At 44.5% G+C, this 27,476-nt stretch overlaps 1 protein-coding gene across 1 annotated transcript in view; it reads left to right on the forward strand.

The window, feature by feature from the left end:
- SND1 (staphylococcal nuclease and tudor domain containing 1) overlaps positions 1-27,476 on the forward strand; it is a 437,174-nt gene that overhangs the window by 327,951 nt on the left and 81,747 nt on the right. The window contains exon 16 of the mRNA XM_004046157.5: positions 7,500-7,609. Within this exon, the coding sequence (XP_004046205.1) occupies positions 7,500-7,609 (110 nt within the window). The remainder of the gene's footprint in view (positions 1-7,499; positions 7,610-27,476) is intronic.

The following is a 27,476-nucleotide window of genomic DNA, read 5'->3' on the forward strand; positions in this document are numbered from 1 at the left end:
CCTGCCTGGGGTCTTAAAGACTAGAAAGGAAGATGAAAACTAGATGAGATACTCTTGCCTCCAGTTCCTCTCCCCACTGTCCGCCCCCTACATCTGCACTGAGCACCCCTTTATCTGCTAGCTAGGTTTGTGGCTAGGGAGATAAACCCTGTTTTATTGTGAAAGTTCCATCAAAACTGCCATTTTGTCTCCCCCATCGTTTGATCAACAAAAATTGTGTTGAAATTTCAGGGAGCATTATTTAAAGCAGAGGTATTGAATATTCAATAATATTGAATATTATTAATTTGCCTAAATATATAAAATGAAATCACCATTCACTGGCCTGGGCTCCTCACTGTAAGCAGAGGAGTGGACTTAGTGACCATCTTTCAGCTTTAAGACTGAATAACATTTTTCCTTCCATTGGGAAACTTATTTATATCCCAGTAGTCATCCCCACACTAAGTTTTTCCGATATGGCGTCCAGATTTTCTTTCCCCTAATAATTACACCCCCTGTTTTCAGGCTAGGCATTCTCCCTCCTTTCTTGTGTTTACACCTTTCAAATATTTGCAGATTGTTATCCTGTCACCCTCTTAGTCACCGCTTAGCTGAGCTGTACAAATTTAGCACCTTTTATCTTCCCTTTAAAGGCAGGTCTCCACGCCCCTGAGTCATTTTCCCCTGCTCTCTTTAAGTGTGCTCCAGTTTTCTGCATTTCCATGTGGCCACATAACTTTCCTAGAATTGAACATAGGTCATGAGTGATAATTGTTTTCCTCCTTTGGCATGTCAGAAGCTAAACATTTCTGCTATGCTCCAGCCTCAGGTCTCTCTGACATAGCTGGTCAGTGTTGACCACTTCAACTCTGTAGTTAAACCACGTTCTCTAAATGTGCCAATTTAAAGACCAGTGGGGTAAAAGGGTGTAGCTATGCAATACTTTGTTTAATCCTTGAAGTGTTATATAACCATGGGAAAGTGGGATGGATGTAGTTATGGATTCTGTTGGCCCCTTTCCTGGTATTTGCATAAAACACCTCTGTTCTCCAGGTGTGTCAGACTAAACCTCATCTCAGCTCTGCGCCCTGACAGTTCATCAACCATCTTTTTCTCTGTGTGTTTACGTTTTTCAGAACTATTTTTCACTAATATTCATTCAACATTTATTGAGCGTCTCCAATGCCACTGTGTGCTACATAGTATGTTAAGTGCTGGAAAGATTAAAATCTGAATATGACACAGTGCCTGCCCTAAGATGCATTGTTTTTGTTATAGTTTTAGTTTTAGTTTGGTTGAAAGTACCAGATCCTCACAGATTGGCTTACAGTGTCAGTGAGGGGAGAGAGCAGAGGAATATCCATGAAAATCTAATAGGAGCCTAGGTAGGGTCAGGTGTCACAGATCCTGGAACCTGAGGTGATTCTGAGTCTGAGACTGCTCCAGGGACCTCACTGTAGATCTCCAGTGTTAATGTCAGTTCGTCCCCTCTGCTTATTGCCTCCTTCCTCTGGCTCCTGCGGGGATTGTGTTTTAAACACTGCTCAGTTCAAATTCCAGAAGGAGACTCTTATTGGCTCACCTGGCATCTGCCATTTCTATTTGAATAGAGCTGTTTTTCCTATTGCTGGCCTGACTGCACATTTGCTACCCTTGAAGCTGGTACAGCACCACTCCCTCCCTCTCTGCCATTCCCCACCTTCTGCGCTGACTTCCCATTCCCAGCTTGTGGTGTGCGGAGAGAACAGAGGTCATGTGCTAAGGAGACTGCCCGAGGCTGTCTCCTTAGTGAGGGATGTGTCCTGTTAAGCCCCGTGATTGAGTTGTCCACTACATTCTGCCAATAGCTTCCTAGCCACACATGCACTTCTAGCCCAGGCTAGAGTGCAGTGGTACAATCTCAGCTCACTGCAACCTCCACCTCTGGAATTCAAGTGGTTCTCCTGCCTCAGCCTCCTGAGTAGCTGGCCCTACAGGTGCACACCACCACACCCTGCCAATTTTTGTATTTTTAGTAGAGGCGGGGTTTCACCATCTTGGCCAGGCTGGTCTCAAACTCCTGACCTCAAGTGATCCGCCTGCCTTGGCCTCCCAGAGTGCTGGGATTACAGGCTTGAGCCACTGTGCCCGGCCATGTACTATTTCTTAACATTATGCAACATATAGGCCAAATGGCAAATCCAGTCACCAATAACATACCTTTTACAATAGTAGAGTAAAATAATCTTTCCTAGTTGGTAACTAACTTCATGAGCACAAAGTGTTTTCATCATTGAATCCTCATCTTCCACAACAATCCTCATCTTCCTGGCCCAGAGTAGACATTGACAAGTATTAGTTCAATGGAGAGTAGAGGTCTGCTAGATGAGCTGGTGGATTTTTCAGTGTACCCCGTGGACAGAAGGCAGGTTCTGCATGCCTCCTGTGCCACTGTGATGTCTGATGCAGTAGTGAGAACACAGCGGGCATGCAGTAGACACCGTTGACTAATCCTTCAAACTGTTTTTTGTTTCCACTTGAGTTTTGTCTCCTTCAGCTAATGCCTGGTCTCTTAGTGGTGGAATAAGTGCCACTGGGAAGCTGTCACATACTTCCAGCTAAGGCCAATTTGTCACACTTCCCTTAGCTCCCACTGCCCAATAAAGGAAAAAGTGAACACATTTTGAGTCCTGAGACTTAGTTATCATAAAACTCGACAAAGAGTGTAAAATACTCAGAGCGATACATAAGTTTCACATAGCCATCAATGGAATCTCTTACAGAGCCCATTGTCTTGTCATTAACAAGAATGTGTACTTCTTGTTCCAAAGCTGACTGACCACAGTATTTGTGTTAATTGACCTAGTTAGTCAATGTCTCTAAATGTATAATTTTTTTAATAGAATGATTGCTCCATAGCCCAGCATTTTGTTGGATATTTATACTCCATGAGTCAAGGCTTGGGTGAGGAATCTCAAAAGGGTATAACCAAAATGGTAAGATTTTGTGTCCAGAGAAGGCCTTGCATATCCTTCATTGTATAGACAGATGAGGCCTGGATAAGTTTAATATTCTATCAGTGGCAGAGCAGAACCCAGAATCATGATGTGCTGATGGCTAGCAATGAATTTTCTCTTCCTGAACTATACAGAGTCAGGCAGAAACCTCTTTTTACTTGATTTTATTTCCTTTTGTTTTGTTTTGTTTTGTTTCAAATAGCCATGGTCAACCATTCATATCCCAGAAAGTCTAGAAAAGGTGTGAAAAATAATGAGTTTTTGCTTATAGGCAGATGGACCTATAGAGTTTGAAAGAGGTCAGGAGCAGCAGCCACATGGAGCAGGAGGTGGGGCAGGCATTTGTCTTACCTGCCTCTCCTGTGCCTGCCCTTGTGGAAGTCAGCTGAGTCCCCCCATGGGGGATCTGTCTTTGTTCTGGCACACCCCATAATAGGGAAGGAAAATGCTCAGGAATTTTTGGGATTTTTTTTTAAGTGTAGTGTTTTGTCTTGTTTTGTGTTTATTAAAACAAAATAGTTTGTTTCTTAAAGGCTTGTGTCAGGGTAAGCTTGGCACTTCTCTTGCACCTGTGGCATTTGAGGCACAGCTGAGTTAATATATCTTTATCAGCAGGCAGCACTGCACTGGTATGTTATCAGAAAAGACAGCTATTGGTGGTAACATGCAGGATCCAGCCAGGCACTTCCTCAACTGGCTGGGGAGAACTTCTGCAGCTCCAGTGATATCTCACTTCATATTGACAGTCCGAGGCCCTGTGTGGCTTGGGAGCGCTCCATTGCTGCCTGTCAGCCTGCCCAGCTGAGCATCAGCAGCCTTGGGTTTGCTTTCTTAGAACCCAACTTTCTTTCCCTTCATCTGTTTTCTTTAACTTTTATTTTTAACGTCCATTTTATTGCATCACCAGCCCAGCAGTGCAGGCATTGCTTGAGGAAAGGTGCAGCATGGATTAGGTTGACTTGCTCCCTGAGCTCTTGGGAGAGGAGGGCACAGCATAATAACTCTGCTCGCTGCCAGCATGTGGCTTCATCTGGCTTTCAGCAGCAATGACAACTGACTTTTTGGCTCAGAATGTTACCATTTGTGTGGTCTCCTCTCTATCAGTGGACAGCATATTTTTTGCTCTGTTCCTTGGTCCCTTAGTACACAAAAGCAAGTCTAGAAACTGGATAAACCCTCAGTTGTAGCACTTTTTTAACTCTGCAGGAAAGCCATCAGGACCTGCCCCGTCCTTCCATCCTTCTGTCTTTACACCTCAGTCAATACCAGTGTTTTTCAAACTGGGTATTTGTCCCACTAGAGGTTTAAAATCAATTCAGTGTCATAGCCATTTTGTTTTTTTCCTTAATGAAATGGTGAACAGAAGAGAGACTGTCAGTATAACATGTACTGACATATATAACTAACATATATAGTCAAGATTAACCATTGTTTTGTGGAAACGTAATAATTGCTAAGCTGGCCTCCAGTAAAAATAACCCCCCAAATAAATAAATGAATACATAAATACTGCTCTGCAAAAGGTAATATCAAGATGGCAGAGAAGGAAACCTCAGGAAATGGTCTTCCTGCCTAAACAATTGCACTGGCAGAATCTGCCTGATGTGACTGTTTTGAAACTCTGGAATCTATTGAAGGCTTCTTACTTCCAGTGGTTGTCTACAGGTGTTTGTACCCATATGTAAGTGTGTATGTTGGTCACAGTAAGAATAAAAAGTTTGAAAAACGCCCATCTACAGTATCTTCTATCTGTAGATGTAGCTCGGCTCGGCAAATTTCTAATACTCAGACATTCAGATATCATAAAGCCTGTCTTGCTCTCCTGGCCCTGACTTTGTACCTTAGTCTGGGAATAGATTCTGCCTCTGCCTGATGGGAATGGATGTGAATGGACATTTACTTATTTCCACTTGAAAAAGGGCACAGAAGCACCCTACTTCAGCTTCCTACTCTTGTCGTGCTAGGGCTTAACTGCTGGGAAGTGGACTAGCAACGTAACAAAGGCCCTTCTTTGCCTTTGTGTCTACATGGAGTGACTGGGATTTGGTTTTCACAGGCCCAGAGGACTATCTCATGAAAAATGTTTTGAATATATTTCTGCTTGATTTGTTTAACACCCTGGCCCACTGAGCCATCATGTTTTCTCAATTTAATCACTTGGTGGTCTCCAGGATTCAGGGGAGCAACTGCAATCTCTATAGCTTGACCAACCTGGTGAGATTTCAGAATACCAAGAGAGTGACAGAGGAGTAGAGTGGTACTCAGTAAGTGAAGCTCGGAAATCTTTTATGCCCTCATAGTGAAAATTCAACCCCTTAGTTCCTGCTGCCCAGTGCAGTACCCTAGCTACATCCCAGTTCTAGTCCCCAGTTCATAGCAGCCCCACCCAACAGCACCCCAGTCCTGTCCTGCCCAAATGGCTGCTAAGAGTCAGAAACAAACTGAACACTTGTTTTAGCATTATGCCTGTTTCTGCAACAATGCTTTTTCTGTGGTTATGTGGCAAGATTGTTCAATGGAATTGTTTATTTTTCTCTCTGATGATTTTGTTCTTGCTTAGTTTGCAGATATAAAAAGAAAAGTGTTTTTGGCTATTGATGTAAAAAACATGGGCCATCTTTCATTCCATTTTTCTCTAGCCTCATCTCTCCCTGTAGGGTTAATCTCAGGCACCTTGGCTCATGAGTTTATTGCTGTCTTTTACAAAAATATGTTCCACCCCTCCCTTGCCGGCCGGCACTGAAGTGCCAGGAATGAGGCAGCCCTGGTGATCTTCTTTGCCATGTGACACTTGGGTGGGGCCTTCATCTGTCCCATCTTTTCAAGGGTGGCAGAATGGTCCTTGCTGTCACCTCAAGCTGCTGTCCTGTGGCAGTCTTTCTCCTGGCCTAGCATTTTATTTGATATGGTGTATTCCATTTGTAAGGCCTTGGGGCTCAGAGAGAAAGCTCCGTTCTTTATCTTCTGAAAGCCCAGTATATAGCCTATTCCCTTTTTTCTGAGCTTTGTCACCTTGAATCAATGCCCTGGCCAGAAACATGAGCAGCACCTAGCTTTATTCATACACAGAGATGTACCTTCTGTCCTAGCAACAGTGGGACCTTGTCTCCACCAAGCAGGTGTTTGCCATCACCGAGACACCCTGCTTCTGCTGCTCCTATGCCAGATCTCTTGTACGTTCCCTTGAGGCTGTTCGTAAATAAAAGGTAACACCTCTTAGTTCTGCCTTACTGCAGCAGGAGAGACCACCAGTGATTCAGAGACACGCATACTCCATGCATCCTCCCCCAGATCTTCATCATTTTCATTTCCTATGTCTCTAGCCCAGTTCCACTTTTTGTGGAATTATGTCTGTAATTATATAGCGTCATAATTATAGCTACAGTGTGAATTTTTTTGAAATATTTGTAAGTCTCAAATATCAAAATGTAGCATATTTCATGGTCTGTCACAGATGACCACTGTTAGTTGGTAAATATACTTGCAAAACTAACGGGTTGACTCAAAGAAAGAAAAGGCAGTCTCACTTGGTTAGTGAGCACTTTGTACAGAATCCTGTGGTTGGATACAAAAAAAGAGTATGAAGGATAGGATTCTGTCTTCAGGGACAGGTTGGTTGTGGGGGTCAAAGAGGATTTTGAGGTTTTGAGCATGGGAATTGCTAAGAGTGATAATGATGATACAGATAATATTAATAATAGGATATAGTAAACGTCTCCATGTGGCAGGCATCGTTCTAAATAATCTCTCCTAGTTCACACAGCAACCTTAAGAAGCGGATATATTATAATATCTGTTTTATAAGTAGGAAAACTGAGAGTTTCTGAGTAATTTGGCTAAGGTCACACAGCTAATAAGTGATAGAGCTGGGATGTGAAACTGGGTTTCTTTGGCTCCAGGCACCTAATATTTCATCAGTATTCTGAGGTGTTTTGCTTTTTTTTCTGTCTCTCATTCTGAATGAAAAGCCGATGATACTATCATCCAGAATACACCCAGAGTTGAGAGGGGAGGCTTATTTGAAGAGAAAAGTGACACTGAATTAACACTTTTGAATTTGGTGTAAAAGTCAGATAGCAAGGAGAAAATGTCCAGGAGTCAGTGAGAATGGCACTTAGGAGGCAGAATGGCTGGGATATCAGTAGGTGAGGGAGCCATTTCTGTAAGAGATGGCTCAAGCTGCGAGACTATGGGACCGTCAGTTGGAGCAGTGCAGGATGAGGAGTTCCTGCTCATCTTACTTGGAAGGCTCCTTTCGCCATGTGCTCTTGATAATTCCCAGATGCCATGGCTGAGAGCTCCTATCCATTGGTGCTGCTGTGATAGTGTTGGTTTTTTCCACCTGGAGAGAACTAAACCCCTCCTCCACTTCTCCCATTACCTCTGTCTTCGTCTCAGATAGAATGGATGGAAGTTAGATGTAACGCCTGCTTCACTGGAGGTGTCAGGGGACCGTCCTTATTGGACAGCAAGCCTAGTGGGCACCTTTTCATCACAGATTCTCCTTTTCTCCTGACACAGGCATTGAATGCCCCAGAGGAGCCCGAAACCTCCCAGGCTTGGTGCAGGAAGGAGAGCCCTTCAGCGAGGAAGCTACACTTTTCACCAAGGAACTGGTGCTGCAGCGAGAGGTAGGACATCTTCCTGTTGCTTCTTCTGTGAGGAGGGGTGACAAAATAAGGCTCCCTTGGTCTGCCATGTCAGAGATTAGTCTGTTGTTTTTCGCACTGCTCAGCCTTGCACATCCATAATCCATTCTTGTGTCTGCCCACATCTTATTTCCCTGAGCCCTGCTTCATTGGCCAGCCACCCCAAATTGCTCCCCTCCACTGGTGGCCTGGGATGTGTGGTGGACACCAGGCCGGCCCAGCCAGGCTCCTGATGCAGAGAGCTTACATCTTTGCATTCTTCCTCCTTGGTGTATTAGCCTGAGTTGCCTGTCTCCAGCTGGATTTAGAAGCTTGACTAACCCTGTCAGGGGCCAATTTTCTTTGAACATTTATTTGTATCTTTGAGTAACTGCATTTTCTGTAGCGGGTTTTCTGACTTAATTTAATTGTATTTCTGTTTCTGCCTGTTGGGCTGGCTCTTGCATGCAGGAGTTAGGATCTCAGCTGCTGTGGTGCCCTTCTACCTGCTAATTTTGCTCAAGCCTTCATCAACAGATCCATCTTCTTTCCAGGAGTATGCCAGCCATTTGTCCTGCTAGGTGGGCACAAGAAAGGAGCAGCAGGGAGGTGTGCTTGGCTCAGCCTTAGGATTTTTGAATCTGCCATTGTTCCCATTTCTTTTACAGTCATCTATAGGGTCCCTCCAGCTTTCATAATACTCACAGAGGTACAAGATTATAGGGTCCTAGAGGCTGTCTCTCTAATGAGTCTTCGTAGATCTTTGAGAGCAGATGCGTGGACTTCTTTAGGATGCTCAGTGATAAAAATACCTGTTTATAAGCTTCAGCCTCTCAAGCTGATTTGAATTGCTAAGAAATACATGAGGCGTGAGAGAACAAGAGAACACGCCAGTCCGAGATGCTTATGTTGGACTATCCTGGCCTTGAGAGAAGTGTTGGTTGCCACCTCTTTGATTCTTTACTGCTTGCCTTCTTATTTTGTAGAAGAAAGTGGAGTGGCCTAACAAATCCTGAATTCTCAGTTCCATTTCCCAAACATCCATTACAACAATCTGGGTATCACATCTGCTTTGTTGGCTATCTGTACAATGATTGGGGGATTGGGGGGCTTAATTGTATCATCAGATTCACATTGCCCTCCATTTTATTTTTTGTGAAGATGCATGCAAAGTAAAAATCCTTATATTGACATGGAAGGTGCTCCCCCCTCTCCCGTTTTGTAGTTACACAATGCTGCCTGAATTTTTATCAATTAAAAATAACCCCGTGCAAGAGAAGTATTTCAAAAATCCAAACACTCCAGTTGTCTATAAGTGCCTGTTGCAGTTTTTGAAGTGGGCCAGGGATTAAGTGGATGGGGCAGATATTGTAGAATTTCCCTCTAATTTTGGATAATGAACTGCAAAGTAACTATGTTGGTAAAAGCAGGTGAGTCTGTTCAAATTCATAACTTAAAGACATTGCGAAGGATGCAGCAACAGACTTTTGTTTGTTGTGCTTTGGATGGAGGAAGGAAATCCCTTCATTAGATTGCCCAAGACATCGGTTGATGGCATTCTCATCATTTACTGTCTAAGTCAAATTTCTCACCATCGTTGTCTTCCTACTGTTTCACATCTCCTAAAGTTTCTTTCCCATTCTTTTTCAACTGTCTTTTTCCCAACCACCTTTCTTCCTGATCATATTTCTGGCCCACTGATGAGATCCAAAAGTACAAGGGGATCAAAGAGAATACTGATCACTAAAAGGAGTGAGTGGCCCAAAACTCTTTTACTCTCCCATGGTTATTGCGACCTTACCTTTGTCTTATATTTGCTAATACCTGACTGTTGAAAAAGATTAAAATTTTCCCCAGTTTTCTTTGGGGAAACTCTTTGGTGCTCTTGGTATGTAATTGAGTTTGCAGATTCTTAGTCTAATCCAGAGTTGATCTTTCTTGATTATAGTGGCCCAATCTTTCATATCCCTAGGTTGAGGATCTCAATAAGAACCTTTCTGCATTTTCTTAGCTACTTATATGATTACTTGGGTTGGCTGTTTTGAAAGTTCTTTACACTGAGAAAATGTGAGTATGTCCTAAACTATGAATAATTCAAAAATCTGACTAAAAGATCCAGTAATACCCTACTGTCCTGAACATTTCCTTTATATTATGTATGAAAACTGTTTTCTGAACAATGTAGGAATGGAGAGGTTTGTGTTTTGTTACAGGCTTATTCATTTACTTTTACCTATGTAGTACCTCCATTTTTATTTCATAAGTTGTCTTGGGGAATGCTTCTCTTTGTCCTACTCCCCCAACCCCACAAAGATCTAGCAGAAGAGGAAAGTCCCAGTACATTGGTACTCCTGGATGCAGAGGTCCTTCCCGCCCTCAGCGGAAGTCCTGAGCAATGCATGGATGCCTGAATGTGGGCCCACGACCTCCCACCTCATGCAGCTCTTACCTTCCAGGCAGCCTCTATCTTGCCCACAGTGCAGGAACTCTCCTGGAGCTGAGCCACTGCCGGGATGGCCGCAGTTGAACTGGTTTTTTGCACCTTTTACCTGTTCCCTTGATCATGAGTTTTAGCTCAGATAACCAGGTATTTTGAAGACGTGATTGTCCTTGGCCCTGCCCCATCCCTTCCCTTTAAAGTTTTAAATTTTTTTCATGTCTTTTCTTTGGCCAGAATTTCTCTATCCCCTGCATGCCTTCCTCGGTTACCATAAATCTGCATTATCCTAGGAAAGATGAAGCCCACAGATTGTACGATTTCAAAGTACTTCCTGGGCCCCTTTGTGTGATCCGACAGAGGCCTGGTCATCAAGTTGGACTTCCCTATGTGAAACCGTAAACTAACCTGAGGAAGATACTGAGGGGAGAGGGGCTGTATAACGGTGACTGCCTCTAGGCCAGCCTTCTGCCAGGCAGAGAACAGGAAGCTGGCGTGCAGGGTGTCTGGCACTGGTAAAATGACACCATGTTTGTAAGTGCATTGTCCTGGCTTTTGGTGGGCCATGCAGGAATTCCTGCCTGAATTATAGTCTTTCCATCTCATATCTTCATGTGGAGCCCTCAAGCTTTAGACAAGTCTTTTATCTCCGTTTTCAGGTGGCTCCCATTATCTTGAGACCTCATAATGCTGCTTTCCTTAAATTTGTTTTACAGTGACGCTAGTCAGCACAGAGCTACTCACATTTCTGGCCACCACTCATCTCCATTATCTTGACTTCTCTCCTGCCCTCTTACGTTGCATTTCTTCTTTTACACCACTGTTTTACATGTTGCTCCTCCTTAGCCATTGGTTCCTGTTGGTTTTTGTTCTTTTACCTGAGTTGGAAATCTGGGAAGACAATTCCAACTCAGTGGTCTGGGCATTCTGGTGGTGCTGCCAACCCCAGGGCAGGAAGAACAGTGAGTGAGACACTGTGCCATTATCTGCTTCTCCAGCCTTGAAGCCCAAAGCAGCCAAATAACTCTCAAATGACGATCACTTTTACTCAAAAAAAAAAAAAATACAGTAAATTCAGTCTTTCTTTCTAGCCTGACTCCGCTGGTATTAGGACAGATGGGGAAATCTGTGCCACTGCCAGTTTTTACAATAAAGTTTCATTGAAACACAGCCATGCTGATTCTGTTTTTTCTTGTTGTTTGATTGTTTGAAACGGAGTCTCGCTCTGTCACCCAGGCTGGAGTGCAGTGGCGCGATCTCAGCTCACTGCAACCTCCGCCTTCAGGTTCAAGCAATTCTCCTGCCTCAGCCTCCCAAGTAGCTGGGATTACAGGCCCGCACCACCATGCTCGGCTAATTTTTTTTTTTTTTTTTTTTTTTTTTTTTTGTATTTTTAGTAGAGACGGGGTTTCACCATATTGGCCAGGCTGGTCTCGAGCTCCTGACCTTGTGATCTGCCCACCTCAGCCTCCCAAAGTGCTGGGATTACAGGCATGAGCCAACCGCGCCTGGCCTGGCCATGCTAATTCTTTCATGTATTGTCTATAACTGCTTTCATACTATAACAGCCGAGTTGTGTAGTTACGACAGAGGCTATATGGCTTGCAAAGCCTAAACTATTTACGATCTGTTCCTTTACCAAAAAGTTCGCTGACTACTGCTGCATATGGTATGCTGAATTGGGTTTAAATGGCTTGTAATAGCCCTGAAAATTTAAGTTGGCTCTCCTGTCCCCTGCCGTTGAGGCTGGACTGCATGAGATTATTGTATCTGTTGGCTATAGCTGTGACTGAGCTGAGTGCCATGTCCCATTGGATAGCATGTACTTGGTGACCCCTGACCCACATACAGCTGACTCTTTAAGGCAGTTCCCTGCCACACAGTCAAGGACAGGAAGATCTGGTGTGATTTCCCAGATGGGGAGTTGTGCCTGTTACTAGCATCCCCCAGAAGTAGTGAGAGATAGCATTAGCCAATGGGTAAATAACTGGCTTAAAAGTGTAAACTCCTAGGTTTTCACACTCCAGTTTTTATGTGGTCCTGGATATGTGATTCTTTTCTGCCTTGGCATTCCTGTCTAAAACACTGATCTAGCAATCCCAAGCCACCCTTTCCTTTTTGCGGCCCTTGTTCTGAATAAAACAGTGATTTCATGTCTCTTCTCACTTTCTTCCAGAAGGCAGCTAGCCAGCACATACTCACTGACCAGTTGCTGCCTGCACAGCAGTGTTTTCACTGCTGTGTTGGAGAAACCCGAAGTCTTAGAGAAAGGGCCATAAGGTATTATTTAAAGAGATCAGTGTCATAGTTTAACTGTCTTCACAGTTCCAGGCCGTAGGAGGTACAGTTTCTGAGGACAGGGGCAATGTATGTGGGTTTGGTGATCATTTCTAAGGCCTTTTTCGATGACCCCTTTGTCCTCTCTGACACATTAGAATTGCTCTTTGCTGCTGCCTGAAAAATGATGTCTTCATGCTGGACAGCCCCAGCTGAAAACTCAGGCTGCTGCCTTGACCTATTTCCCTTCTCCCTGCTGGCATTAAAAGGGAGGATGCCCCCGGGGAGCTCATTCTGCAGGCTGCAGTGGCCAGGGCAGAGTCCTGGGTTTCCTCTCTCTCCCTTACTCCCTGCTTTTTTTTTAAAAAAAAAAAAAAAGGGTACAGAAAATCATTATAAGCAACTGTTGCCGTTGGGAAAAAAAAAAGTATTTACGTTTCAGGGGAATGTGGCCTCAGCCATGAATATTGGTGTGTATTTATGAAGGGGTGTATGTCTGGGAAATAAAACTTAGAATACAAGAAAAAGTGATTTCATTTCTTTCATCGTAGCTCCAAGTGTGCTGTATCGTGTCTGAAATAGATAAACTGCTCTAAGCAGTTTCAAGTTTATCTCAATCTGTCCTTCTTGTGCCCTCGGTCCTTTCCCTACATCACCCCACAAGCGCTGTGGTGTATGCTCTCTTAGCCCTTCCCATTCCATCTCTCTGCGCAGGCTCCTTCCCTGTCGAGGAGACCCACAAGAGAGGGAACACTAGCAAAGTTATATCTCTGGATCAAAGTAATGAGGACAGTTCAAGCCACAGGAAATTCCAAGAAAGTAATGGACGCCCAGTGAGGGTGAATCCAGTGCAACCTACTCTCCTGACTCTCCCTGACGGCCATGTCGCTTGGGAACCCTCTCCGAGCCACAAATAATTACCTGCTGGAAAAGCAAGCAGGCTGTCCGGCAATGTTTCGTTTATTTTCACAAAGCCCCCTTATTCTAGATTATCTCAGCCACTGCCCAGGAAAAAGGGAACATGTTATGGTCAGCTTTCTAAATAGCTCTCTCATCCCACAAGCTTTTAAAGGCTGTTTGGGGGCTAAGGCCTTTATCACCTCCCCACACATGCTTGACAGTTCATCACCCACCAGTGGTCTTTAATTTCAAGCAGTTTATTCTTAGTTAAGGGCCATATTCTTTGAAGAAGTCTCAGGTAAGAAAAACTCCTGTCTTAATAGTGATCAAACCTTAATTTTATATAGCATTTTCTCATTTTAAAAGTGTTTTCATGCATAATATTTCATTTTAATCTCACAGCAAACCTATAAGAAAAATATTAACCCTGTCTTACAGTTCAGGACACCAAAATGCACAGTAACTTGCCTCTGTTCACAGAGCTAATGGTAAGACATATACTAAAACTCAAATATCTGCATTCCAAATCAAATGCTTTTTCTCCTCAAATCGTGCCAGTTTTGCTTTTAGAAGGCAATAATTCTTTTAGCCATATTTTACCATTTTTCAACCATAGAATATCTGGAACTAGTTAAAGGAATAGTAGAGGACTTCCCTGAAGGTCCCACATTGACTAAGAGTCAGTCTTCTATAGGGCATGGATTCTGATCCTGAATGCTTCCAAGACTGCAGAGAAATTTGAAGAATTTGCTATGCCCATGCCTCCCCTAAATATTTACTCTGCTCTTCCCACAGCTCCTGTGTCTATTGATTGTCTGATTCCTGCTTCATCTGCTGTTTGATTTTTGTGGGCCTTACTTTTCCCATTTGCTCATGTATGTCTATATTCCTATATCTAATGTTTCTTAAAAGACAAATCTGACTGTATAGGTGCATTTGTTTAAAAAATATAACTCCCCATTGCCTCTGGGATAAAGTCTTATCTCAGTTTACATATATTCTTGATAACCTCTCCAACTTTATGTCTCACCACCCCCACTCACGTGGTAATTCATGCCTTATCAGAATGGACCTGTTATACTGGCAGTTCACCATATATACCATTACATTTTGTTTCTCCCATCTCTCAGGTAGACTTACACTTTCAGCCCAGCACATCAGTCATCGCCCTTGCTTGCTTTCCTATTCACTCCTGTTCTGGAAGGTGCATCACCTTTTCTTGGAAGCCTTCCCTTGCTCTCCCAGGCTAGATGAGATGTCCTTCCATCAGTTCCCACAGCACCCTGTGCATGTATCTGTTGTGCACTTACCAATAGTATACAAGGGATCTATGACCCAAGTCTCTCCCCACTAGCTTGTAAGCTCCTCACAGACAGAAACCATGTTTTGTCTTTGTACTCCAGTGCCTAGTATATAAGAGATACTCAATAAATAAATATTTGTCAAATCAACTAATTGATTCCTTGTGACCTAATTCTAGAGAATGGGAAGAAGGCCTGTTATTTTGTTGTCCTTTATGGTTCTTTAGGAAAGCTCTCCAAGCTTGGCATTTGTCAGGGTGGGAGGAAAACTGTTGAAGTATTAAGACTGGACACATGGCTGCTAATTCATCAGCTTATCATTGAAAAAGTCCATAGCCAAAACCTGACTGTGCACTTACTATAGGACCCTGACCTGCCTGGGTCTCCCTGTCTCTCCAGCCAGTATATTTAAAGGTAATGAGATAATGATGAGTGTTTTGAAAAATGTTTAGTGTTCAAATAGAAACCATTCGTGTCCCTTCACTCTCTGAACATAGTCTGCAAATCTCTCCCTCTCTGGTATGTTTCTGTTTTGTGGATTAGACTGCTAAATAAGCGAAGAGTTAATTTTGAAGTTCAGGTCAACAAATTCCTGTTTGGAGACGGGCTGTTCCTGAATACCAGGTTGTTATCTATTACAGCCCCTTCACTTCTGGGCTCCTGGCCCTTTGCGAAGTACTTCAGAAAGCCTAGAGAGAAGAGAGGGCCCTCAAATCCCATTCCAGCCCCTAAATGAAAGTGGCATCACAAGGAGAAAAGTGGAGGTAGAAATGTACCATGGGGGACGTTGCCCCATTGCCTTTCTTCCCCTGACTACTGGGCTTCCTCTATCAGCTTTTAACGTCTGGAAGTAGCTGAGTCTCCAGTCACTGGTGGCCTTCCCCAAGTGAGCTCAGCAGCATGTGCTGATAGGTGCCAATACTGTGCTGGCTCCAGTGGGATTCCTCTCCGCAAAGCTGCTGGCTTAGCTCGACTGTTTCCCTATTCCTCTCCTTAGAACTTTCATAGCCAGTCAAGCATAGAATTGCATCCATTCTTCTGAAATAGGTACTGTGCCTAATTTTTCATTGGCTTGGCCAAGATTCTATTACCTGTAATTATGTCATATGGGCTGACTGGTGTAGGTTTGATAGGCCTCACTGCTCTCCAGAGGCTAGTGTTCCTATCCCAGGATGGCTGTTGGGATTAGGAGTGGAATGAGGAATAGTTTAGGACCACAAGAGATTTGGCCTCCTTGGAACATGTAGGAAGGCCTCAAGGATGTAATTCTAGCCCAGGGAAGAAAATCCTTTTCAGCAGACGCTTCCCTTCCCTTCCCCTAAGGAATGGGTCCCTACTATAGTAAACTCTTCCTTAAGAGAGTTTTATGTTTTCTCTGTCAGATCAATTTGTTTTTCTTAATGTTGTTCCTATCAAAAAAAAAAAAAGGAAGAAATACAGTCCTCAGACCTGACAGTTTCATTTTTCCCCCCAAGTAGAAGCAATAGAAACCTTAGCAGTTCCAAGACTCCTGGCACTCACTTTTCCTCTCCATCTTTAGGTCTAACCCAGCTCTGCCCAGAGTAAAGACATAAAAGCCTCACATGTGATTTCCTCTTGCATTTTTTCTGCTAGAAGGGTCCACAGTACTTACTTTATGCCTCATCTCAATTGAGGCTGGATGATGAGGATAGTGGGCAGTGATTGCAATTGGGGAATGCATGTACTGGATCACATAAGGTCATGAAAGTCCTTGAAACAGAGCCTTGCCAAGCAGAACCCTTGCCACTCATGGTATTTGATACAGTCTACCCATCTGACATGAAATGATATTCTTAATGAGCCATTCCTATGGAAGATAGCTATTACCAGGCACATTCAGTCTCCTGGTCTCCCTCTCATAGCTATGTAGGGCCTATGACCTAGAATAAATGGAAAAATGTTATCAGGAGGAAGAGACTGCTGGACTCCCCTGAGAGGTAGGGTTTGTGCTAGGAGAGCTGGGTGCCATTTATTTCATTTTGATATATCAGGTGCTCCTAGTAACAATTCCTAGTTTCTCTTACCTCTGTAATCATCCTGAATAGTCACTGCTTCTTGAGCTTTGGTGAGTGTTCTCTAAAAAAAAAAAAAAAAAAAAAAAAAAAAAAGGTGGAAGCTAATATTTTTAATAACAAAGGGCTGAAGAAAAGCAGCTCAGAATTTTTATTTTTCAGGTGAAATACCTATTGTGAAGTCTGTTAACTTCCTTCTGGAAGCCTAATTTGGTAGTATCTACAGACAAGCAGATAATTTCTTGACAAACTAAAGATGACCTCACACAGACCTGCCCACTACTTGTTTTCAGAAGAACTTCTGAACCCAGAGCATTGGCCAACACCCATGCAGACTTGAGTGTGAGCTTGCTTTGCTTTTGCTTCTTTTTTTTTTTGAGACAGGGTCTCACTCTGTCGCCCAGGCTGGAATGCAGTGGCACAGTCATGGCTCACTGCAGCCTCAACCTCCCAGGCTCAGGTGACCCTCCCACCTCAGCCTCTCAAGTAGGTAGGACTACAGGCACGTGTCCCCATGCCCAGCTAATGTTTTGTTATTTTCTGTAGAGATAGGCTTTCACCATGTTGCCCAGGCTGGTCTCAAACTCTGGGCTCAAGAGATCTGCCTGCTTCAGCCTCCCACAGTGCTGGGATTACGGGCATGAGCCATTGCACCTGGCAAGTGAACTTTAATGTGGCATGTTTGGAGTGTCTTCAGGCTTCAGGCCTCCCTGTTCCGTTTGTCCTAAACATTGCAAGCCATGCCCATTGTCTGAATATCCCCTACGGAATTACATAATTCAACTCATATCTTTTTAGAACACAGCTCTTAATCTTAATATATAATAGCAAGGCTGCCTGAGCCACCAGCAGAGCACAAGCAGACTGTAGATGGCATTTTTTCTCCAGGTAATACTAACGTTGTGGTGTTTCACATGTGACTCGCCCAAGGACAGAGGGGCAACTGTTCTGGTGGATGAGCTGACCTTTACCCTGCCCTGTTCTTGCCATTAGCATGCCCACTCCCTGTGTCTGTTGCCAAGGACTTGAAGAGAACCTCCGTGTTCCAAACCTGGCTTTATTGATGAACTTTCCACTTGCTACTCCACCCATGACGGTTTCTGGTCAGCTGCACTTAAATGGATTTTGAAAATGAAAGTGACCAATAGTCTGTTATGAAATGCTGCGGTGCATGAAATAAGATTATGAGCAAGCTTGAGAATTAAGAACAGAGATACCCTAACCTGGTCAAAACAACATGTTTCACATAGTGAGAAAGGAATAGCTCATTCTTAGACTCTTCTTTAGGACATTTAAGGGCATCTTTTCCTTCTTAATGAAACTCTGTTAGCATGTGAAAAGTCAAACCTAGGTTCTCATTCCACCTTCACCATTTGCTGTCTGACCATGCACACATTCCTTAGCCTCTCTAAACCGAGGGCAATCTCAGTGCCTATTAGAATTTAATATGAAGGCTATCCCTAGCATTGTGCAATGCAGCCATCCTGCTAAACCTAATTGCCTCACCTATGTAAGGAGGGTACCTTCTCACTAGGGTTACTGTGAAAATTAAGTGTATGTGTAAACTGTTCCTCACAACCCAAGATATTAAACACTCAGTGAATGGTAGCTTGCAGCATCATTTTTATTATTAATAGAAATTCTCTCAGCCGGGCACAGTGGCTCACGCCTGTAATCCCAGCACTTTGGGAGGCCAAGGTGGGCCGATTACCTGAGATCGGGAGTTCAAGACCAACCTGACCAACATGGAGAAACCCTGTCTCTACTAAAAATACAAAATCAGCTGGGCGTGGTGGCACATGCCTGTAATCCCAACTATTTGGGAGGCTGAGGCAGGAGAATCACTTGAACCCAGGAGGCGGAGGTTGTGGTGAGCCAAGATCGCACCACTGCACTCCAGTCTTGGCAACAAGAGCGAAACTCCATCTCAAAAACAAAAAAAAGAAAAGAAATTTTCTCAGGGCTTAACTGAAATTTAGGACTTGAACTTCAGTATGTACAAAACCAGAGTAGAGTTCTAGGCTGGATCTAGGTATGTGTGTTGTGAGCAGCATTCAGATTAGAATCAACAAAGAACAATCCTCCCAGTGCTCTTCACTCCCCCAGCCTGTCTAAGCCAATGATGGCACATATGCATATGCTACCCCTATTCAGGTTGTCCACCCATGGCAGACATTGCCAGTCAGTCACCGCGCTGCTTTGGCTCAGGGCTCAGATCCTTCTCAAAACAGGGATCCTCGCTACTACTACCAGTTGAGAGGATTTGGCACTTAACGGAAACCTATTTTCCATCCTTGGTCTAAGTTTGCAAAGGATTATTTATTTAAGTACCCTCAGGACATCAGCCAGTCTTTTATTCTGTGAAGTAAAATAACATAAGGTCTGTTTGTCTCTGATTTCTCATGGTCCCACACATTAGGCAGTATTACGTTCAGTGGAAAACCAAAGGTCTGGAGATAATGCCAGCAAGTCCTAACCTATGCAAGATGCCTTTTCTAGACTTGGCTATGGACTGATAAGGTGATCACCAAGGGAGGGGTGACACCAGGACTCCACACATACCTCATGGATGTCTAAGGAATAATGGTTTGACCATCTTTGCAGTGTTCTCCACTTGCCATAGGGGTATTTGGAGACTAATCTGCCAACAGTGAGGGCTCTCTGCTTTTTCTGTTGATGCAGGTCTTCTGTGACATTGTCACAGCAACTTGAAAATGAGGGATACGGGTATGAACTATCTAGATCCTGGCTGGTACAGGCTTCCTTATCCTCTGACAGAATGGCAGTGCTCCTTTGTGTCTCCATACTTTCCTACCATGACCACAACAATCCAGGATTGCCATAGATTTGTCCTTGACCTGCATTAAGTTGAAGAGTTGGAAGATAGATAGCACAGTGCCAGCAGAAGCGCTAAAGAAAGAACTAGGTGGTAAGACAGGCTGGGCACAGTGGCTCACGCCTGTAATTCCAACACTTTGGAGGCCGAGGCAGGGGGATCACATGAGGCCAGGATTTCAAGACCAGCCTGGCCAACATGGCGAAACCTTGTCTCTAATGAAAATACAAAAGTTAGCCTGGTGTGATGGCACATCCCTGTAGTCCCAGCTACTCAGGAGGCTGAGGCCAAGAATTGGTGGCAGAGGTTGCAGTGAGCTGAAATCGTGCCACTGCACTCCAGCCTGGGCGACAGAGCCAAGACTCTCCAAAAAAAAAGAAGAAAAAAATGAAAATGAAAAAGAAAGATCTAGGTGTTAAACAAGACTGAAAAGGATAGGAAAAGGCCTCCAAGAAGAAGCGTTTGGGTCACTGTAGCAAGAACAGGTACCTCTTGAACCGAGAATGAAAGAAGGAACTGGAAACTGCTTCACTGTGCTGTTTTCCTTTTCAGCTTAACATATGCCTTCCTCTTCTCCCCTTTCCCTTCTCTTGATGCAGTCGAATTCTTTTTAATGGTTACCAGAAAAGGATTTGGCATTGGGTGTACAGCTAGAGGTGGAAGATCATGCAAATAAGACCAACAGGTCCCTCCATTCCCCACCAGCAGCCTGCATGTGCCATTTCACTTCACACATCTCTATAATGCTTGCGGTGCTGGGGTGCCGTTACCTCTCCAGTTAAATAAATCTCAAACCACCGACCCAGGGTTTTCATAGCAGTGCTGCAGCCATATATGAGGAAATGCAACAAACAGTCCATTAGCACTGATTGGATATGGATTTTTGGCCTGGCCACCTGCCACTTGGTAATTTTAGAATACGGTCACTTTTGGAATTGAAGATGCCTTGTGGGAGGGGACTGGTGTTTGCTAAATAGCTGTATCTTACCATCATGCCCTTTCACAGCCAAGCTCCCTACCTCTGGAGTGAGGGGCTGGTCTCGTGGCCTGCCTGGCAGAGAGGGCTAGAGCTCCTTCTTCATCAGCTTCCAGGGCTGCAGACGTGGCCATTTCCAAACACCCAGGGTGCACTTAACCACTTCCTCCTCCTAATCTCAGCATTTCCACTCTAAACACATCAGCAGCTTTGTAACTTACTTTTTTTTTTTTTTTTTTGCCCTATGTTTTGGCCCTTGATGTATTTGTGGGAGGAAGATGGGTAGACTGGCTAACTGTGATATCAACTGATTTCCAAATGATACAGTTATACCCTGAGTCAGTTTCTGGAAATTAAGCAAGGGTGCCAGGAGCGTTGTGAAGGGCTCTCATTGTTTTTACATGTCAGTGACTGCCTGCCTTGGTTTTGCCAGCTGCAAAATGGAAGAACTAAGCCCTCTTTTGCCTAGAGAATGCTAAAAGGTGAATACTCAGGTGTGGTGGGGAGGTTTCTAAGGAGACCCAGACCCCAGATGATGCACTAAGAGTGCTGTGTGACCTGAAGAGGGACCTCTGGTCAGAACGTTTTTTTCTGTCACCAGCAACTGAATAATTATGCCCAGTTGGTAGAATAGGAGAACTGTTGGCCTGGGACCCTGAGATCTGACCATGATGTTCCCCATTGGACTAAACTTTGGCCAATATTTCCTTTTCTCTATGCCATGAAATCTTTTGCATTGCCTTTTTCTGGACATGAGTAGAGTACTGACTTTGGCTTCTGATAAGCAGCATATCCTAAAGAGAATCTGTCCCAGAGGACTTAGGGGTTCCTTCAGTCTTTGCCGCTCTGGTTGCACTATTCCTGAGCTGAAGATGAAAACAGACATCAGATGTTCGTCTTTGTGTTATGGGTTGTTATCCCCAGCCATCATAACCGTGTGTCTTATTTCCTGGTTGTCTGCATAAGGCCGTATTTACATAGAGTTTGTAATCTTGCCTGTGTGGTCAGTATCCCTTTCACCCTAGGTTTACAGCCAGACCTCTAACATTTTGACCCAGGCCTCTGATATTCATGCCATGTCTTTTGCCCAGAGTGTTTAAAAGGACAGGCCTGTGCCCTAGCTGCCATGATCTTTGTTATTTTCAAGTACGAAGCAAGATAGTTTTGCCTTATTTGCTGTCTGTCTATATTTTCTGGGCATGTCAGCCAGGGAGTGAGGTTAGTAAGGTATAGCTAGAGATTGGCCTTGAAGCTTTTGATTCTTGCTTTCCTGTCCAGAATTATAGTCAGTTGTTGAGATAGCCTATCCCAACACCACTAACGTGTGACAACTTCAAAAATTCATGAGGCCTTGGGATTCACAGCACCTCTCAATAATCTAGCCTTGTTATCAAGAGAAGTAGCCCTGTTGGAGCATTGCCAGCATGTGAGGTGCAGAGGGGCCCTCCGTAGCCAGCCCTTCAGCCCTTCCAGGTGTGAGAAAGGGCTCTTCATGCCACACTCACATGTGCAGCCACGCATGCCTAACACCCAGTGACTGGAAGACTGCCTCCAGGGAAATACATGCAGGCTTACACCGCCCAGACAGTCTTTCATCTGTCCTTCCTCTCATTCTTTCACCCGCCCCCTTGTGTTTCTGTAATTTGTACAGTATCGTTGAAAGGTGTTGAAGAGATCAATTCACCTTTTCCCTTATTGATTCAAGTGATGGCAAGAAAAAATGGCAGGCAGTACCAATTCATTTGTCATGAGCTATCCATTTCCTACCAAGCCACCAGTGACCTCTCCCAATGCCTGTTAGGTTGCTGATTTACAGCTGGGATTACTTCTTTTTCCAACCTGCTTTGATAGGAATGAGAGAACCACTGTGTTTGACTCCTGTAATCAAAGCTGGGTGAAGAAGGAGACTGCAGGTACTGAACAGGAAAACTGCTGTGGAGCCTGGTCTCCAACTCCGAGGCTTGCTTTATTTGAGGAGCTCCCCACCTGTGCTGGGCTCTCTAGCAGAGGCAATACGGCATCAGCTGATGGAGCTGCAGTCTCCCCCAGCACTTCTCAAGTCCCACCCCCAGCCCCCGACCTTTTTCTAAAGGACACAGCCTTCCTTTGTTATCTTTTTCCACAGAATGTAAAATGAGTGTGCTGAGTGAAAAGTCCATGACCCCTGTGAACTGGCTCTGCTTTTGCCAGAGGTGCAAAGGTTTGTCATTCCCTTCATGAGCCTTCAAGTAGTAACTTCAGCTGACCCTGGGGGAATGTGAGGTGCCCAGGGTCCGGCCTTAGCAGGGCTGTGGGTGAAGGAAGTGTTCATGTTCTTAGAGGGTTCTGTATCCACCAGGAATGTAGAGTGGAGACAGTTCTTCTCAGCTTCTTTTTCTGCCCTAGAGAAACAAGCATGGGAAGGGTGCGTGCATGCGTGCGTGTGTGTGTGTGTGTGTGTGTGTGTGTTCAGCCTCACTGGGAACAGTATCTTGACTTTCACTTGGAAAAGGTAATGGTGGATCCTTGTGTGTGTGTGCGTGCACGTGTGTTTTGATCAGCCTCACTGGGAACAGTCTCTTGACTCTCATTTGGGGAAAGGTAATGGGGTATCCTCCCCCAACCTCCCAAACAGGACAGTTAGCTGCCACACACTTACATGCACATTTTAAAAACTGTGCATTGCGAATGGCAAATATGTATTAGTTCACTCACCTGGTGGGAGGACCAGGGTTCTTTGAATCCCAGGACTCTTAAGAGGGAAGTTGGCACTGACTACAAAGCCAAAGCTTGGCTAACCCAGTTGCTGCTTCTCCTTTATGTACCATATTTTGAAGGTTGGTTCTTACACAGAAGCAACTGTTGTCCCCCACACCCAGTGTGGTCTCCAGGCCCTCTCAACTCCCATCAGTGCTGAAGTTTGCTGCTGTGGCATAAAGTGAGCCAATTCCCAGAAACTCCTGCCTATGTAGACTTTTGGCAGAGAGGCTGCATTTGGAGGGCTACCTGGAAGAGAACCCTGCTCAGCCACTTACCTGAGTGGGCAGTTAATGGTGAGCAGTGGGAGTGGCAGTTCCCAGGGCTGGTTGTTGCCAGCATGGAGGTCGCAGTCTTTGTGTCAGCCCGAGCACACAGCCAGCCTTCTCCGGAGGAGCACTGCCATCTCAGTCTTGTTTCCTGAGCGCCGAGTGGGTTGAGGTCACTATTTTAGATGCCCCTCTCCCAGTAGCGAGATTTTGTTAGAAACCCAGTGTTGTTGTGTCAGGTAGCTCTGCAGTATGCGGATGCCAGGCCTGGAGAAGGCAGCCAGCTCTCTGTGAAGCTGGTTAATTACATGTGAAGCTGCCAGCAGGACAATTGTTTTTTTCCCATGGATCATTAATAAACCATTCTGGCCTGGCAATTCCATCATCTTCCTCAGCTTTATCAGAAGGATCTTCCTCCTTTTTAGTATACAGCTTTAAAAATGGCTGGGAGTGGCAAGAGGGAGGGAAAAGAAGAATCTACTTCCATTTAATGCACATGTTTTTCCCTAAGCTGAAAAGTGGCTCCCTGCTTTCAGATCATCTTGGCAGCCAGAATACAAAGGGTTCAAGGCTTGCCATGGGTGGGAAGTGGCTCGGCTCCTAGTATTTGCAGCAAACTACAGACCAGGCCTGATATGGAGACGAGGCAACTAGTGCAGCAGATGGCAAATAGTCCTGCTCCACTGGGGCTCCAGATATGCACCATCTTCTTCCTTCAGCCAAGGCAGCCTCATTCCTGCTATGCCTGAGTACAGAAAGCATTTCTGGTTTTTTAGAAACTCCTTTTTTAGGCAAAGATGGAAGAAGGCAAAGCAAATATTATATGGGAAACTCAATCTAGTTATAGACGTTTCTTTGTCAAACAAACTAAAATAGAGCTTTTCCTTTGTTGGTTAGAAAAATTCAGGAATGGAAATCTACATTTCTCCAAAGAGCATTGAGTGCAAAGATAAAAACCAAATTATAAATAAAAGTGAGTATGACCCATTCAGTTTCCAAGGACTTGAGCATACAGCCTTCATAATACTGAATTATAGCCTTTCATAGATAGAAGGGATCTAGAGGTTATATAGTCCAATCCAAACATTTCACAGTAAATGAGAAAACTGAGGCATGAAGAAGTTCATCACTTGATGTGCACTTTCACATGGTAAATTTCATGGTAGAGCCAAAGTCTCCACATTCCTACTGTATTGCTCTTACCTTTATCCCCACAGTGCCTCCCAGACAACAGCCTCATCATCCACCTGAAGTACAAGTAATAATTTGAGAATATGACAGTGGCATATAAAAGGGAGTAGGTGATGTGATGGAGGCAGACGGAAGAGGTAAGCGGGTGCATTCTCTTTAAATTGTATTATTTTAGTGAGAAAAGGATGGGAGCCTAAGTTAGAGAAGTCATCCAGGGCTTTGGCCTTCTGTAAGGAAACTCCTCCTAGACAGGGTTGCAAAGATAACTGCACACAGATTGAGAACGTGTGCCAGAGGAGGAGTACAGGTGTCTGACAGACCTGGAATTTTCCATCGCTTTCCCTGATATGTAGTTGTAGAAAAGCTGCTGTCTATTCGTGCCAAATCCAAGCTTTAGATAAGCCCAGAGGAAACCAAGGAGTGCTAAACTCTTACAAGTTGGGGGCTTTTTCTTTCCTTTTTTTTTTTGGAGGGGGGTTGCATTGTTTTGATTTTTGAATTGAGAGAGTTGTGGGGAGGTCAAAATGCCCATCCAGGATTGCCCTCGAACTCCCTAGGTGGGACTCCAGCTCAAGCACTCTGTTCTGGTCAAGTTGAGGCAGGGCACAGAGTGGGCCCATGAGTGCCATCCCTTTCCTCTGGTATACCATGCCCCTGGACCCACTCCCTCTACTCTCCCATGAGGCTGATGCAGGACTCATGCCATGCTGTCAGGGTCTGGGGGTCTCTCCCACCCTGTAGCAGAGGCTGGTTACCCTTCTTGTTAGCAGTGATGTCTGTTTGTCTTTTAAGGGGTTGTCCAGGTGGGGGAGGAACAAATCACATTTTCCAGCAATTTAATTTTATTAACTCTGATTTCTTTCCCCTTTTCCAAAGCACAGCTAAATGGAGCTAAACATAGACATGAGGGCTATATTTAGTCCTGATGGTGTGGTAGAGTAGAGAAGGCACAAACACAGAGGTTTATCTGCTACCTAGTAAATATGAGGAGGTGTCAGGACTGTAGAATTCAATAGTAATAATAAGCATTTTTATGGTGCAATGACAGCTTTGATACAGGGCATAATTTTCTCGGGATTGCTATTAATTGTGCTTCTGCCTATGAGCGGCCCCCTGGTGAGGGGCTTGGAACACCACACAAGTTAAGCTATATTAAACATCAATTAAAACAGCATAAAATAGAAACTGAATAAAATATGCAAAGGTCAGAGTGGCTGTGAACATGCAGACAAGGTATTGGGGAAAGAAGGGTTAGGGCCTGGTGAGCCTGGTGCACTGGCGGATTCATACTCCCAGCTGCTGTTAGCTTCTTTGGAGCCCAGGTTTAGTAGGTTTGTTGGAGAGTGAATTATGGGACCCTCTAGCTTTTCCAAGTTCAATTATCCTCAAAGGGGTTTCGGAAACTACTCATTGCAGGCAGCAAGAGATGAAAAAAGACAACCAGATTCTACCAGTGCTGTCCAACAGAACTTTCTATGTTGGTGGAAATGTCCTTTGTCTCTGCTGTCCAGTACAGTAGCCACATAATGGATATTGAGCACTTGAAATATGGTTTATACAACTGATTAATAGAATCTTTATAAAATTTAAATAATTTCAAGGTAAATAGCCACATGGGGCTAGTGGCCACCTTATTAGGCAGCATAGGACTCTAGACAAGTCCCCCGCACATTGTGCATTCTGGCAATGTTAGGTTTGCATTGTGTTCTTCTGAAAAAGTCTGCACCTTCCCCCATGCCAGTGAGTGTGTTTTCTCAATAACTTTTTTTTTTTTTTTTTGACCCTTATCTCTCATGCTCTTGACACAAACTTCCACATTTTTTCATAAGGGTCACACACGATGCCAAGAAATGAGAAAGGAGTCAATGCCGGATCAAGTCAGACAACCTTGTCCTTATCCTTGCCTCCTTTTCTCCTGAGAGCCCCTAGTCAGTCTAATACCAAGTGTTTCCCACTCCCAGAGAGAAAAGAAGGGAATGGCTTTGGATCTCTGGCTGAAGATCACAGACTGCGGAGTCGTCACTGTTCCCACTGAACATCTGATTAAGTTGCTGAGTCTGACCCTTGAGTTTCCCAGAACTTGCCAAGATTCAGAATTCCCAGATCATCCAGGCAGCACGCTCCTGACAGTCTTTGGTCCTTTTGGCACCTGAACTGAAAATCCCTTTTCCCATAGCTCTTTCAACACTTGTTGAATGCTTATAATGAATCCATTCATTAGGATGACACAGTATAGTGGAACAAAGCACTACACCTGTAATCAGAAATCCCATGTTTAAGTCCTGACTCTTCCATTTACTATCTCTGTGACCTTGACAAAATCATTTCACCTCCCTGAGGCTTCATCTTCCCCAATAAAAATGAGTGTGTTGGACTAAATGACCTATGGGTACTAAGAGGATGAAGAAAAGAGAGCCAGAGAAAGACGCCCTTATTGCAAAGCCTGTCTTCCACATAGCCTCCCCCTTCTGATGTCAGCCTGCATTTAAAGCAGCCCTTTCCTGAGGCCACGGAGAGACTTCCAGTGAGTCTAGTTACCACTCACCCCACCCACAGGTTGTTCAGCACCACAGACATCATGAGCCAGACTGCATGGCATTACTGCCTCTGGTGGTTATTGTACTCATGTGAACCTCAGGGAAGTCAAGACTGGTCCCCTATTACTTTGGCATCCTCAGAGATGCCGTAAGAAGGCAAGAGGTTCCTTGGCTTAGGCAGTGGGTCCATAAAGCAAGAGGGGTTTTGTAGTTACCTGAAGTATGCAGATCTCCATGCTGGCTCAAGGGCTGTTTGCCAGCCTTCCTTTACCCAGTAGTCACTAGTCACTGCTCCAAGGATTGGCCCCAGCCGCCCAGAGCCCCTGTGGAGCCGCCAACACTGCACAGCTCACAAAGGGCCCTGTAGCATCTCTAAC

This window comes from Gorilla gorilla, chromosome 6 (genome assembly GCF_029281585.2).
Source record: "Gorilla gorilla gorilla isolate KB3781 chromosome 6, NHGRI_mGorGor1-v2.1_pri, whole genome shotgun sequence".
NCBI lineage: Eukaryota > Metazoa > Chordata > Mammalia > Primates > Hominidae > Gorilla > Gorilla gorilla.